We start from the raw sequence: 13693 nt of genomic DNA, 5'->3' as shown, positions 1-13693 counted from the left end.
TTTATACAAGATACCTATGAACAATGTAGTAGGCAACACTATGGATTCAAACTTTGTGCTAATATACATATATATATCAAATATCGAAACACAAAAACCAAAGAAATAAATTCAAAGCGCGCACAAACATATATACATATATTTCTATGAATTAACTTTAACCACAAAAACTTTTCTTTCCGGGCACCAAGTAAAATTCTCACATTCATTAATACATATACATATGTATTGTAAATGTATGTATCTCTAGAGTTGCTATCGAACTGCTCCCTGTCATGATTCCGATATGCTGTTCCAAATTATGGGGTTATATAATTCAGATAACGCTGCATGTGTAATTTTATTTATAGAAAGAATGCTATATGTGTCCAATTTAAGGATTTTATTTTGCAATTTCGAATTTTATACTCCCCCTTTGTCTTTACAAAAATGTTGAGATCTCGCTTTATTATATGTATTTTTTTTCAAACACTAAACTTATTGTTAGTGTAAATGAGTTTATCTTATGATTACCAAATTATATAGATTTTCGACCAAATACATTGATAAACTTAGTGGTTGGGCTATAAGTCAAAGAATTATAAAACTGCAAAAATTTAAATAAAAAATTTGAAATAAAACTTTTATAATGATCGTTAATACGATACTTGAACGACTCCTTTGTCTAATAAATTAATTGTCGTTAGAAAACTTCAAAATATAATCCTTAATTGGCTTTAATACTTACTATACTATACCCGCAATTTATGAGAACTATCATGTACAACAGGGAGCCGAGCAAAGTGTTGAAGCATAAAGATGTTTTATAACATATAGAAGATATTTATGTATTTTGTATTCTTCACATAAATTATATAACACCCTTAATTAGGAAATCTCAAATCGCTGCATGAAGGTTTGAGAAGAGATTAGAGGTTTAGACGTTTGGGTTAGACAACGAATTTGATTGGCTATCGGGGAGAAAATACCATTAAAAACAAAATTGAATTTGTACATTTCTTGGGCCCTTCCCCCGTGTTAACCAAAAGCTAAGAAATATTCCTAGTAAATAGTATTTGTTTATTTGTATGAAACATATTTTTGCCGTTTCATTACAATTTTGTAGCTAACTTACAGCCTTATTTCTATGGATGTGTATTGAATGTTACTACTTGGTGTCCATTTTAGGAACCCTCGGGTCTTAATACTTATATATCACATACGAAGCACACCGATACATTTAGTATTCTACTTGAAAGTACCCAAATATATGTGCTCTTAGTCCAAATAGGAGTTACAAGTTATACAGATATGCGTACCTTTTTAAGCCCTTAATTTAATGTTAATGGAGAAACCTAATAAAATTACTTTTGTATACTATACATATTTGAGCTAGAGCTATATGCTATATATTGTAATCTGTAATCTGTAATCCATAATCAGAAAATTGCAGCTCCTCAAGACCAAAACGATCGAGACATAGCCATAATCCAAGTCAAGCGAATCAAAAACCATTTCAAAGCTAATGTTACATGTGCATTAATATACTGTAATAACAGAGCTATGATCCCTCCACCAGTCTACACCCTAAGAAACCCCGTTAGACAATTTAATATTAAGAACTTTTGACTTTGATGGCTGTTTAGAGTTTTTATAATATACTATGAATACAAAAATAATTATTATATGGTACAATATCAACAGCATTTCCGTAATTTATTTACATACATATGAGTACATGAATCTATTTGTAACATACACACATACTATATGCATGTGTGCCCAAATTAAATTCAAAACTTTGCCCAGTTTTTGTAGTCCATGTAGTTAAAACTCAATAGCTAGAGTACTACTGGTCAAACATACATAAAAAAAACTTATCTCTGCTGCTCCCTGCTCTATACAGAGAGATATAATATCTATATACAGATATTGTGTATTGATTTCGGGTAGCCTTGACATAGTAAGCGCCACTCCCTCGATGCCTCAGCACTCTAATAAGCTGAGAGCATTTTTGTAGAGAATTGAGAAACAAACGAAAATTGTGAAATTTAGTGTCTTTACACTTTAAAGCGTATAAGAATAACTGATACACAGCAGAAAACTCAAGTCAAATAATTAAATCGTACTCGTATATGTAGGTATGCCTAAAAGGATAAACGTACGGTACGTCAAGGACAACACAACATTACAAATAAATGTCTATCTATAATGTATTATATATTAAAACAACTCGGAAGATAAATAAAAAAAACAAATACAATACAAATGCATAAAAAAAACAAAATTAACAAACGAAATTTATGCCCTGTTTTTTTATTTCGCTGCTATAGTCGTGGAAAGTAATTAAAAATATGGGTGGTAACTTGCTAAACATAAACAGAAAAATTGTATAATCCTACAACTGTCTATAAGGAAAATTGGAACTTGTATATCCCCGAAGCTATTTCGTTTAAATTTAAAATATAAACATGAGCTGCTTCAAAAATAATAGTATTTACCTGCTGCGCCAAAATTTAATACCTTCCCATTTTTATAAAAAATGGAAAAGAGCTAATGTATTATATTTTAGTGAGATTTTTCAACGGACGTTCGTGACACTTCGTGTACAGGGCCCTGGGCCTTTCCTTTATAATTTATTACCCATAAATATTTGTGCAGTAATTTTAGCAATCTATAAGATAAGATCCTGGAAATTAATAAGTGGCAAGATCAATGCGTAGGTACCCGTGGTTCTATTATACTGCTTTACAGCTGATTATTTTTTTTCGAACACTTTTAATCTCTTGATTGTCAAAAAAACAAACACAAAAATAGAAATCATTTTAGAGAAATACTATAAATACAAGTAGACTCTGTTGGCTCAGTCTGCAAAATTCCAAATCAACATTTATTTGCCTTTATATTTTACAATAATTTAGCAACAAGGAACTACAATTAAGAGAACCTGTCAATAGTGAGTAAATTACCATCTCTCCAGAGAAAGGCAACCTGCCATTTTTTCCTGACTTTCTTGCTTGGGCATCAGATTTAATATCATTAATTGGACTTTATCATGGGTCAGACGCTGTCGGAGCCGGTGACCACCAAAGACTCCGCACGCTGCTCAAACGCATTCTATGACGTTGGTAGCAGCTGCATGCAGGGTTGGCGCATTGAAATGGAAGATGCCCATACACATATTCTATCGCTACCAGATGATCCTGGCACGGCTTTCTTTGCCGTATACGATGGACATGGCGGAGCTGCAGTCGCCAAGTTTGCTGGCAAGCATCTACATAAATTTATTACCAAGCGGCCAGAGTACTACAGCTCTGTGGAACTGGCATTGAAGCGCGCTTTCCTCGACTTTGATAGGGAGATGCTGCACAACGGCAGCTGGAGCGAGCAGATGGCCGGGTCAACAGCTGTTGTGGTCCTGATTAAGGACAAGCGTCTCTACTGCGCCAATGCGGGTGACTCACGTGCTATTGCCAGCGTGCGTGGCAAGGTGCAGCCCCTCTCCATCGATCACAAGCCCAGCAACGAGACTGAGGTGCAACGCATTCTGGCCGGTGGCGGCCGAGTGGAGAATAATCGCGTCAATGGCAATCTGGCACTATCGCGGGCTCTTGGGGACTTTATGTACAAGCGAAATAGCAGCAAGAAGCCTGAGGAGCAGATAGTCACTGCCGATCCGGACGTCAAGGTCTGTGACATCAATGAAGACTGGGAGTTCGTTGTGCTCGCCTGTGATGGGATTTGGGATGTGATGACCAGCGCTCAAGTCGCCGACTTTGTGCGTCATCGCATTGCCTCTGGCATGCCCGCAGACCAGATATGCGAGCATCTCATGAACTACTGTCTGGCTCCTAATGCCTACAACTATGGTCTCGGGGGCGACAACATGACTGTCATCTTGGTCTGTTTCATACACAACAAGCCCTACGACGATCTAGTCGTTCGTTGTGGAGGCACTAGGAACACCTCCATTGAATCTGGTGTGGGCGACTCAAGTGCTTTTAAGGTGGGTAAAGCCTAACTGTCAGTTAAGTGTAATCTGTATGTAACCGTTTATTCATAACTCAGAGCCCCTTGACAAGTTCCTCTGTGAGCATGTGCAACCTGGAGAGAAATTAAGGGTCAAGGACTTGGATATATTTTTTTCGAAAATGTTTTTTTTTTTCATATTTGGCAAGCTGTTTCTGTTTCAAATCCAATTGCTAACCGACCGTATGAAGACAAATCTTAATTAACCACGATCCTAAAAGTCTCTTAATAAGAGAAGGGAGAGCATTAAATTTAAAGTCGGCCTTGTTCACGTCTTAACCTATTCACAAGTTTTGAAATAAACTAAAAATAATAAAAGCGTTCACAAGCTCAATGAACTGTTCAAATTAAAACAAAATATAAATATTTTTTGTTGATTTAATTAACATGTACCATTGTGTGTTTTGGTGTGACAACAAATTAAACTGCCTTACTTTTTTCAATCTTTAATTCCTTTCGAAAATAATTTATTACTTAAGACGATTTGAGTAAAGAATAAGTCAATATCAATATCATATAAGAACAGTCGACACTCGTTTAATGAAAGTAATTTGTTATCCCAAATTATGATTGCTTGATTGTTTAGTCTTGGACTTGGGAGGAAAGGCTCCCAAAAGCAAAAGTTCGTTAACAGAAGTATCAACATAAAATATTTAGTTTATCTAGCTCTTATAGCTTCCACGACTGTTAGATGGCGCTGTAGTCAAAACATTCGGAGTCGTCATGTGTATGGGAGTGTGTTGTATCTTTATTAAATTGAGTTCATTTTTCGCACTGCGATATGCCCATTTAATAAAACTCAGATGGATTCATAGTTTAATAGAAGAGTGACATTTAGAGATAAACCCATTTAAAGTGTTCAAGCTTCGCCTGTCTTCCAAGGAAAGCGGTGAAACGCAAAATCTTCTTTTCAAATTCTGTGTATTAAAGATAAAATGATAAAGCTTTTAGATTATATTATAACATAACAAATATTCTGCACAATAAATAACCAGAATGTATTCATGTACATATATGTATTTTATCATAAAAAATAAAAAAGATTTGTGTTTCTCATTTGTGGGGATTGGTGGATCCCATTTTTAATTATTGAAATAATTATGTTTGACTCTAAAATATAATACGAGGCGTACTTTCTATAAAAAATGTATATGCATATTCATATGTATGTACTTAGGTGTATTTAAATATTCAACATCTTTGGTTTGTTTAGCTGTAGGTTCTGTTGAGTATACAAAATGCAGTGGGCGTCCACAACAACGGAAGAGAATATAAAACGAAAACAATAGAGTACAACAAGTGCTAAAGAGAAATACACAAAAATGTACAAAATAATATATAGAGTATATCTAATGCGTCGAATATTACTGAGTGTGTAGAGGCTAATTATTGCTAAAGGCTAGTACTATATCTATTGTCAATTACAATAGTATTGCACCACATGCGGCCGTTAAGTGCTTAAAATAACGCGACATATGCACGAGTGCAACAGCCCCCACCAAGTGCGAGGTGGGTGGTATGGCGTGTGCATTCTTAAAGATAAAGACTAGAGATTCGCTCGTTGATGGCTTCCGTGCAGAACAGCAGGAAATTGCAATTGCCTTAAGACGAAAGCAAAAAACTTTTAAATTATTAAGAATATCTGTTAAAAATATATATACTGGTACATGCATATGTGTATGTAAGTTAAGGCTGATCAAGGTACATAATCTAATCACTGACTAATCAGCTGTTGTTAATATAAGTCTGTATATGTGTGGGCATGTATCTATATCGTATTCGTATGTAATGTGCTTTTAAGTAGTGCCTAAAAGAATACTGTTGACATATTTCGCAAGTCTAAGTCCTCGTTACAGCTAACTGAAGATCGCCTAATCGCACGATCGTTTGCATACCTGTTTGTGGTACCTGTATGCATACTAAGTGTATATGTACATATGTGATTTCAAAATTGAGAATTTTTGATTGTTTTGGAATTCACTACTCTCTAATATTACTTCTTTAGCTCTTTTTCATATTTATCACATATTTGTTTACTACAGTAAGCTCCTAATACGAATGCAAAAATGGGTTTCTGGCTTCTGACTTCAGGCTTTTGGTTATTTGTAGTTTTTTTTTTCTTTTTTTTAATTGGGGTTGTATTGTCTTTTACAGTCAGACTGGGCGTGGCGGTTGTGGGCAAGCAGCTAAGCGACTATCGCATAATTGCCGGCCAGCTCGAAGGGACTCGTCTTGGCCGAGTGTGAAAAGTTGTTTTTGGGCGAGAAGTCGACTGGCTGCTCCTGGACTGACTCAACAGTGTGTGTGGGTGTGTTGACTTGTGAAAAGTGCGGATAGGGCAGCAGATGCTCCTGATAGACGGCATTTGGATGCGGCAAGATGGTGCTCTGAATGGCTGCGTTGCGCTTGAAGCTCTCGTAGTACTCGGAACTATTCAGTTGGCCGAAGGCGTTTACCACCAAAGGCGAACCAGCATACCCAAAACCAAGGGCCGCTTCTGACTGTGCTTGTGCCTGTGCATCTGCTTGCGCTTGTACCTGTGCTTGAGCTTGCCGGCGCTCTTTGACCTTTTGCAGAAGCTTGGACTTGGCCGAATCAGCAGCACCGGATGCTGTAATGTGTACATTAGCTTCCGTCTGCTCCTGCTGCCTGGACGGTGCATCAGCTTGCGAAGGGAGTATGGTGGCTGCGGCTGCTTCGCTGCGATTTTTCATGCAGGACGACTCTTCATGCTTGTACAAATAGGACTTTAGAGCAAAGGCCTTACCGCAGCGAGCGCAGGTGTGGGGCTTGGTATTGGAGTGCGTCTGTATGTGGGCACGCAGATTGGATTTGTCGGCGAAGGCCTTGCTGCAGACGCTGCACTTGAAAGGCTTCTCGCCGGTGTGGGTGCGTATGTGTCCCTGCAGCAGCCAGGGGCGGGAGAAGCATTTCCCGCAGTACTGGCACTCGCATCCCTGATTGTGGGTGCGCACATGCATTGAGAACGCCGGCATCGACACGTACACCTTTTCACAATAGGGACAGTGGCGCGCCTTCTTGTCCATTATTGACCTGGTGGGAGAGCTATGTTAGAATAACTTGGCTGCTAAAAAGGATCGAGGAGGCGTGGATGGGGCCTATCTACTCACCTGTGGGTTTGTCTATGGCGAGCGAGATTCGAAGAAGTGGAGTACTTCTTGCCGCACTCTGGGCAAATGTGCTCATCGTCTAGAAGACTGCTGCTGGAGCTGCCTGGCGGCGGTGTGAGCTGCAAGACAGCCCTGCTCGGCTCTTCGCTGGCCTGTGACTGAGTGCTTGACTGGCTGGAGTTTGAGTTTGAGTCGGAGATAGTGCAACGTCGCTGTTTCCTGCGATCGAACACCTTGTGGCTGTAAGAGTTATAGGTAGATTCATCGTCCGACGAGGCGTAAAATGTTCCATTGACATCTGGTCTGCTGGTGCTGAGCGGTCCAGCCGCCAGTGTCACATCAGCCAGTTTGGTAAGGTTGTAGAGCTCCTCGGGTATTGGGGTTGCCTGCTGGTCCTTTGTCATGACCGCCAAGTTTCGCCTGCGAATGCAAAATGCTACATCAGCATTGACTTTTGGCAATTGAGTGGGCTTTGGTGCGAGAGGAATAACGTATGTGATAGGAAGGGGAGGCAACCTGCTAAATGCGCAACAGATGCGTCATTAGCCCCCAATAATGACAACCACAAGTGAAACGCAAATAAACAACGCACCTAAGAGATTATGTGTAAATATTATTTATATTTGCGCTTCGCAACAGACAAAACTAACACAAAATTTTCAGATACTGAGTACTGAGACGTATAAATAGGTTGCTTTATTTATGCGACTGTACATCAATGTATAATTAAGGACGAGCCAAGAGGCCAGACCAAGCCAGCAAAGTAGTCTGCATCATAATCGTCACCTTGTCGAATGCTTGGGGTTGCTGCTGTCACTGTCTTTGCCACACGGGGCGTATGATTAACGTCAGAAGTGGCTACAGCAGCACCGGCATTCGCACTTGTTGGCTGTTGCTGCCCCCTCGATCTTTGCTTGCTGCACATGTGGCTTGTGAAATAAATTCACGTCGCAATGCGCAAAATTTGTGCATGTTGTCTTGGCATTGATTAATCTCGCACGTATTTGCCTCCCCTAACGACAACATTACTCAACCCCAGCAAGTACCACTACTACCCTCAGGCAGGTGTCGTAAATACTAAACGCCCAATATAGATGACCTAAATTTCAAAATGTCTCTACGTCAACTTGATTGTTTCAGATCAATAACAAGATACAATTCGTCCATGCGAATCTCTGTGCTTTAAGTCTTCACTAATTTCCAGATATGTATAAACAAAATAGGGCATACTGACTAATGGACACAAATACAGTACATACTGCTGTTCGTCTGTAGGAAAATATATATATAATATTTTAAATATTATTTTACACCTTCCTCATACTCACAACTGTAATGCGATTGCCACTTTTATTTCCAATCAAAATAATTGCGTAGGCGCCGCTGGAAATTATTCTACTCGCGAGGCTCCACAATTCTAAAAAGTAATAAAAAATGTGAAGTCTTTCTAGTGGCCAAATTGTTAATGCTCATTGTGAATATTTTATCTTCGCAGGTGCAATCAAATGATTCGGATAGTGATTACAAAACATGCTACATTAATGGATTATTTTAACTACCCCATCAGAAGTGGATGAGCTGGATGGGAAGATCTACAAACAGACACACATCAGTGCTGGCGTTGCGGAGGTCATGTGAGCAGGTCTGGGATGGAGGTGAGGGTGAGAGTGCTCGTGACCATTGCTTTGTTTGTTTTGTTTTTTTTTCCTCGATAGTTTCTTAGTTTTCCGTTTTATTCGTTTGTTTGTTGTCGGCCTAAGGCCAGTCGTGCGTGATTCGGCGCCCTCCTCTCCCGCGAGGAGGGAAATTCGAATGGTGCTTAGGCATTTTCATCTAAACGCAGCGCCCCCAGAGCTTTTGCAACCTGTTGCGCATTCTGTTCGGCCAATTCTCTTGATTATTGTTGTAGCTGCTACTCTTGCTGTTGAACTGGTGATCAAAACAAATTCGAATCGATTCATATAGAGTACATCAAGATGTTTGTGGTTATAGAAATATGGAATGGAATGCGGCGCTGGGGGCACCATGATGAATGCTAATACTTATAGGTCCACAAATATATATGGGTTTGTATATATAAAAATCAACTCAAAAATAATGTCTATGATAAATGCGAGTCCCATGCGAATTTCACCAGACATACACTCCTCTGTGGTCTTGCACACTCACATACGGAACCACCTGGCTGACGGCGTGGGTCCATGTGTTAATTATTGCATTTAATAAGCGAAAATTTCCATACCTGTGGGTTCCCGAGAAAAGCTGCTAATTTTAATTCGACCAATAATATTCATGAGAAAATTTCAAAATTATTTGTGCCTTTCACTTTGGTGTATCTGCAATATCTTTTTCCACAGAAGTATTATCATGTGCTTATACGAAACAGCTGACAAGTGGGGTCGGTCAATCGCGCTCATGTATGTATGTCTAACGCTTCTAGAGACTCCTCACGTATAGGACGCATATAGTATATTGTAAGTATGTGTGCGAGCATGCTGTGTAATTTATACATACAATATACATATGTCAGAATCCTAAATGTCCAAAAATCGCATGTTTCTATGACAGGCCGTTAATTAATTATTCGCTGGCCCGTGGCCCGATTTCAGATCGGTAATTGCAGATGACAACTCAAAGAGTAGGAAGAAATATTCGCAGCACTGCAAATGCTAATTGGCATGGGCCTTTAAGTGGGCAGAAGAGAGGGAGGGAAACGTAGAAAATATTGTTCGTTTGTAGTATTTAATTAAAATACGATTACTAAGTATTCTGAACCTAACACATGTAGATTGCTAATTCTTGTACTTAATTAACAATCTACATGTGTGTTACGGTTGTATATTGTAAATAGTATTATTACTTATTAGTGATCATTCTCAAATTCCAGTTCGACAAGTACTCTCGTTCAATATTTCAATAGTTCCATATGATAACTGTGAGCAATTCAAATACTTTTTTTTGTTCTTTTGTCAGATTTCATGAGCCATCCATTCTGTAAACGCTGCTCACAATGGACATGAAAATGCTTTTTGTATATTTAAGGTAGAAATCTGCGCAATACGATCAGCCGAAGAGAGTTCAAAGTCCTGTTAATGTACACAAAGAACAGAAATGTTAATGGCAGCGGTGGGGTATGCAGTATTGGGTAGGCTATGGCGGAGGCGAATAGGTAGGCGTGGCTGCGTGCTTGGGCTCTCAGTTCGACTATTTTTAAATTGTAGCCCGTAGCGCGGGGCAGGGAACTATTGCACCGAGTGTGCAGTGCAGAAGAACAGAGGCAGGACTGGACGGAGGAATGAAAAGTTTACATTTTAGTTCAAACTTGAAAAACGCACATCTCTCAGACAAAACAAATGGCAGACTGCGGCGCCTGGTGCGTCGACCAAGTGTCAATGCCACAAGTAGCAGCAAATGTTATAAGCAGGATGCACACACAACCTCAACATGTTTATGCAACAGATCCGTTCTGCAGAAGCGATTTTCAATTGCGTTGTTTGCATTTGATGATTTTTATGCTGAGATTTTTCAATAATTTGTTTACTGCACCGACTTTGCGGGCGGCCCTGCTCAATCGTCGCCTGGTCTCATTGTAGACTCTATGGGGTCTGTTTACCTCTGCTAATTAAAAACGGGATATACATAGATAGAACGGAGTCAAAGACAAAGGATTGTTGAGTTGTTGTTGTTATTGTGAGTAGTCGACACTACAAATTTTGATATCTATCTGTCCAAATGCAAAATCAGAAAGAAATCAGAAAAACCTAAAATGAAAAATACTTGCTGGCTGGCAGTGAAAAACAACTGACCTTAAACTCAACTATTCATAAAGAAAAAGAAAGAGAGCACAAGAAACGCAGGGATGGGCGCAAATAAGCTGTCAACGGTTCTTCGGCACTCTGTTGCTGTAGGGCATCATCATCTATTTCGCCAATTATTGCCAAATCAAAAACAAATGCATGCACAGGAAGAGAAACAAAAATAAAACCCAAAACACATTTCTCACGTAAATGTCAAAATATCAAAGATATAATAATATTAATTTAACAAGTGTGGCACGTCGAGAGATCTCACTTTGTTTGTCGTTGTCAGGGCGATAATTTAAAAATAATAATTATTTGGATCTTGCATCTTTGCGCCATGACTTGTGAGAGGCTGGGTTCTGCATTCGAATCACAATGATGTAACAATTGATAAGCAATTGGCTGTTCGGATTTAATAAACTCTTTAAGCTCACCCAAAATTAAAACAATCCAGAAGATTAACTAGTCGTTGAGACTCAATATTGCCGATGATTCAATCACGATCCGCATTTAATGATGTATCCACAACGCACTATACTCCCTCGCCACTTGCCGGAAGGTTCATTACGTCGTCGGTTAAGTTGCCATCGCTAGACGGTCTTTCACGAATTTTGTCACACAATAAAAGCGATAACAGAAATATCTACAAAATACAAAACGAAAGAACATATACGTATACATACATACATATATGTAAGTATGTATGTATAGGAGAATAATGCACAAGTGAATTGGGCCCGTCTGCTAAGGCGATCCTCAACAATTGCGGTACGCAAGCGAGTCAATCTATTTTTTGGCTGCACCGAGCGCGCGCTCTCAATACGAACGCAGCGAGATCTCAGAAAGAACTGAACTTTCCATGGCAGACCACTTACAGTTTTTACATTGAATCTCTGCCGACGTAACGGAACGCGACGCAACGCCACGCTACACCGAGGAGGTGATCGCACCTAAGTCTCCACTTGCGTCGCTGCCAACCGACAGCCAGCAGCTGTTTTCCGAGGATCGAGCAAAATCGCTGCTGCGAGAGCGCACCCCATTGGAACAAGTGTGTGCGGTTTAAAAATAAATCGAAAAATAATGTTTTCGTTATTTTCTCTCTCTCTCTCTCTCTCTCTCTCTCTCTCTCTCTCTCTCTCTCTCTTTCTCTCTCTCTCTCTGTCGCCCTCTCTGCCGCTGCTGATTGCGTGCATATTTACCAAAAGGGAAAACAAATTTGCGTGGTACTCTGAAAAGGACCATTGCGTAGAGACACACACACACAGTCAGTGTCAAAAACCTCACTGAGTGCTGCCCCACGTCGCTTCTGCGACCTGTGCAGAGAGCGTCGGAGCTGAATCTTTAGCCGGTTGAATTTGAAATTCTTAGATCAATGACGGCGATGCTGACGCAGTCGGGTAATTTGGCATTTTAAAAACGCTGCCTTAAGCATACGCTCGTTGTGATGATGTTGGTGTTGGCCATCCAAAATAGACTCGCTCACCTGCCACTGCCGGTACACAGCACTATTACCCCTCCCCATAAAGCGAAAAAAAATATAAAAAAAGCTGTCCCCTTGCAAGCCAATGGATTCATCACAGGTGTTGTCGGACAACTCTGAACATTTTAGAATATAATCTATGAGAGAGTCTATATTACATACACAGAAATATGATTTATATGTAAAAACAAATGTACATCGCCTTGATTTTGTTCTAGTACAAAGTGGATTATGTTTTGGCTCACATAAAATAATCAGCAGTACTTCGATGTCATTCAAATATTGAATACGCATATAGAGCTAGAGCATACGACAGATATTCGTTAAAAATAAGGAATTTTATTCAAATTTTATTCAATGACTAATTTTGAGTACTTTTATATAGTTGTATAAGTACTTATATTTAAATAAATACATTTTCTAGAGTTTAAAGAGTAGAATGCAAATTTTCAAATCGAATCCAATTTTCGTGCAAGTTTTGAATTATTCTGACAAAATTTAGCAGTCAATCTTTTGGAGGAGTATAGGTACTAATTTAATATATTGCTGTATTTAACTGATATTCAGGAATACAAAGGTTATACTCATAGTCAAATATTTAAGTAACTGAGGAGAGTTAAGCTTAAATTGCTTAGGGTCAAGGGCGTCTTATAGTTAGGGTTCCAGAATTTCTCAATTACCACTAGATACTCCTATGGACGGATGGACTGGAGTTCGTAATACCACTCTATGATTCTTTTCCATTTTTCTTTGCCAAAAATGTCGAATGCAAATATTGCTTTGGCTCGTACTTTTTGTTTCTATATTCGATCAAGTGCATAGAGTTTTTTCTTCTTTCCTTGAACAGATAGCTATATTCACACTTTTTGGACCCACACAATGGAAACAAAGAAATTGAACGACTACACATGAAGATGCTACACACAGAAGCAGTAGCTATTGTATACACATTATAGATGTGTATGTAGTATATACATACATATATACATCCAATACAGCTCGATTTAAGTTGTTTGCATTGGTTGGTCTGGCGCCAGCAACATGGAAATGTAATTTGAATGCTAGGGCCAAGATAGGCCATTGCAATGCATCACAATCGCAATGAAGAGTTCGTACCAGCGAAATAGCGATATTGACGAAAGGGGGTGATCCAGGGGCTGTGGGCGGTTGGCTGTTTTCAGGGGTAAACAATGTGACATGTGCTATAGACATTTGCGGCAGCGTCGTCGTCTTTAATCACGGCAATTAATAAACAAGCAGGGCACAAAGGAAGG

At 39.3% G+C, this 13693-nt stretch overlaps 2 protein-coding genes across 6 annotated transcripts; one reads left to right on the top strand and one right to left on the bottom strand.

The window, feature by feature from the left end:
- Positions 1-2833: 2833 nt before the first annotated feature.
- LOC108598841 (probable protein phosphatase 2C T23F11.1) lies at positions 2834-4359 on the top strand. Of its 2 annotated transcripts, none has more exons than XM_017985594.1 (3): positions 2834-2935; positions 3008-3985; positions 4048-4359. In XM_017985594.1, the coding sequence occupies exons 2-3, from the start codon at positions 3035-3037 to the stop codon at positions 4096-4098; spliced, it is 1002 nt and encodes a 333-aa protein (XP_017841083.1). In that variant the 5' UTR covers positions 2834-2935; positions 3008-3034; the 3' UTR covers positions 4099-4359. The 2 variants fall into 2 exon arrangements, with proteins under 2 accessions (XP_017841083.1, XP_017841084.1); XM_017985595.2 differs by having other exon boundaries at positions 2845-2935; positions 3044-3985.
- Positions 4360-4403: 44 nt separating this feature from the next.
- On the bottom strand, positions 4404-11794 carry LOC108600690 (transcriptional repressor scratch 1). 4 transcript variants are annotated; one of them, XM_017988403.1, is made up of 4 exons: positions 10000-10015; positions 7140-7559; positions 6776-7074; positions 4404-4925 (listed from the first exon to the last, which is right to left on the bottom strand). In XM_017988403.1, the coding sequence occupies exons 1-4, from the start codon at positions 10011-10013 to the stop codon at positions 4843-4845; spliced, it is 816 nt and encodes a 271-aa protein (XP_017843892.1). In that variant the 5' UTR covers positions 10014-10015; the 3' UTR covers positions 4404-4842. The 4 variants fall into 4 exon arrangements, with proteins under 4 accessions (XP_017843892.1, XP_017843891.2, XP_017843890.2 ...); XM_017988402.2 differs by lacking the exons at positions 4404-4925; positions 10000-10015 and adding exons at positions 8468-8556; positions 11374-11794 and having other exon boundaries at positions 5982-7074; XM_017988401.2 differs by lacking the exons at positions 4404-4925; positions 10000-10015 and adding an exon at positions 11374-11794 and having other exon boundaries at positions 5982-7074.
- Between the last annotated feature and the right edge of the window lie 1899 nt (positions 11795-13693).

This window comes from Drosophila busckii, unplaced genomic scaffold (assembly GCF_011750605.1).
Source record: "Drosophila busckii strain San Diego stock center, stock number 13000-0081.31 unplaced genomic scaffold, ASM1175060v1 chrUn_07, whole genome shotgun sequence".
In the NCBI taxonomy this organism is placed as follows: Eukaryota; Metazoa; Arthropoda; class Insecta; order Diptera; family Drosophilidae; genus Drosophila; species Drosophila busckii.
Note: the sequence above shows the minus strand (reverse complement) of the source record. Positions and strands in the feature narration are given on the sequence as shown.

What these genes read in the sequence shown, in the direction of transcription:
- LOC108598841 (XM_017985594.1), top strand. Translation starts at nt 3,035, where the DNA reads ATGGGTCAGACGCTGTCGGAGCCGGTGACCACCAAAGACTCCGCACGC. An exon ending in GCGACTCAAGTGCTTTTAAG is followed by an intron (nt 3,986 to 4,047) that starts GTGGGTAAAGCC and finishes TTCATAACTCAG; the next exon opens with AGCCCCTTGACAAGTTCCTC.
- LOC108600690 (XM_017988402.2), bottom strand. Translation starts at nt 7,543, where the DNA reads ATGACAAAGGACCAGCAGGCAACCCCAATACCCGAGGAGCTCTACAAC. An exon ending in CGCCATAGACAAACCCACAG is followed by an intron (nt 7,075 to 7,139) that starts GTGAGTAGATAG and finishes ATTCTAACATAG; the next exon opens with CTCTCCCACCAGGTCAATAA.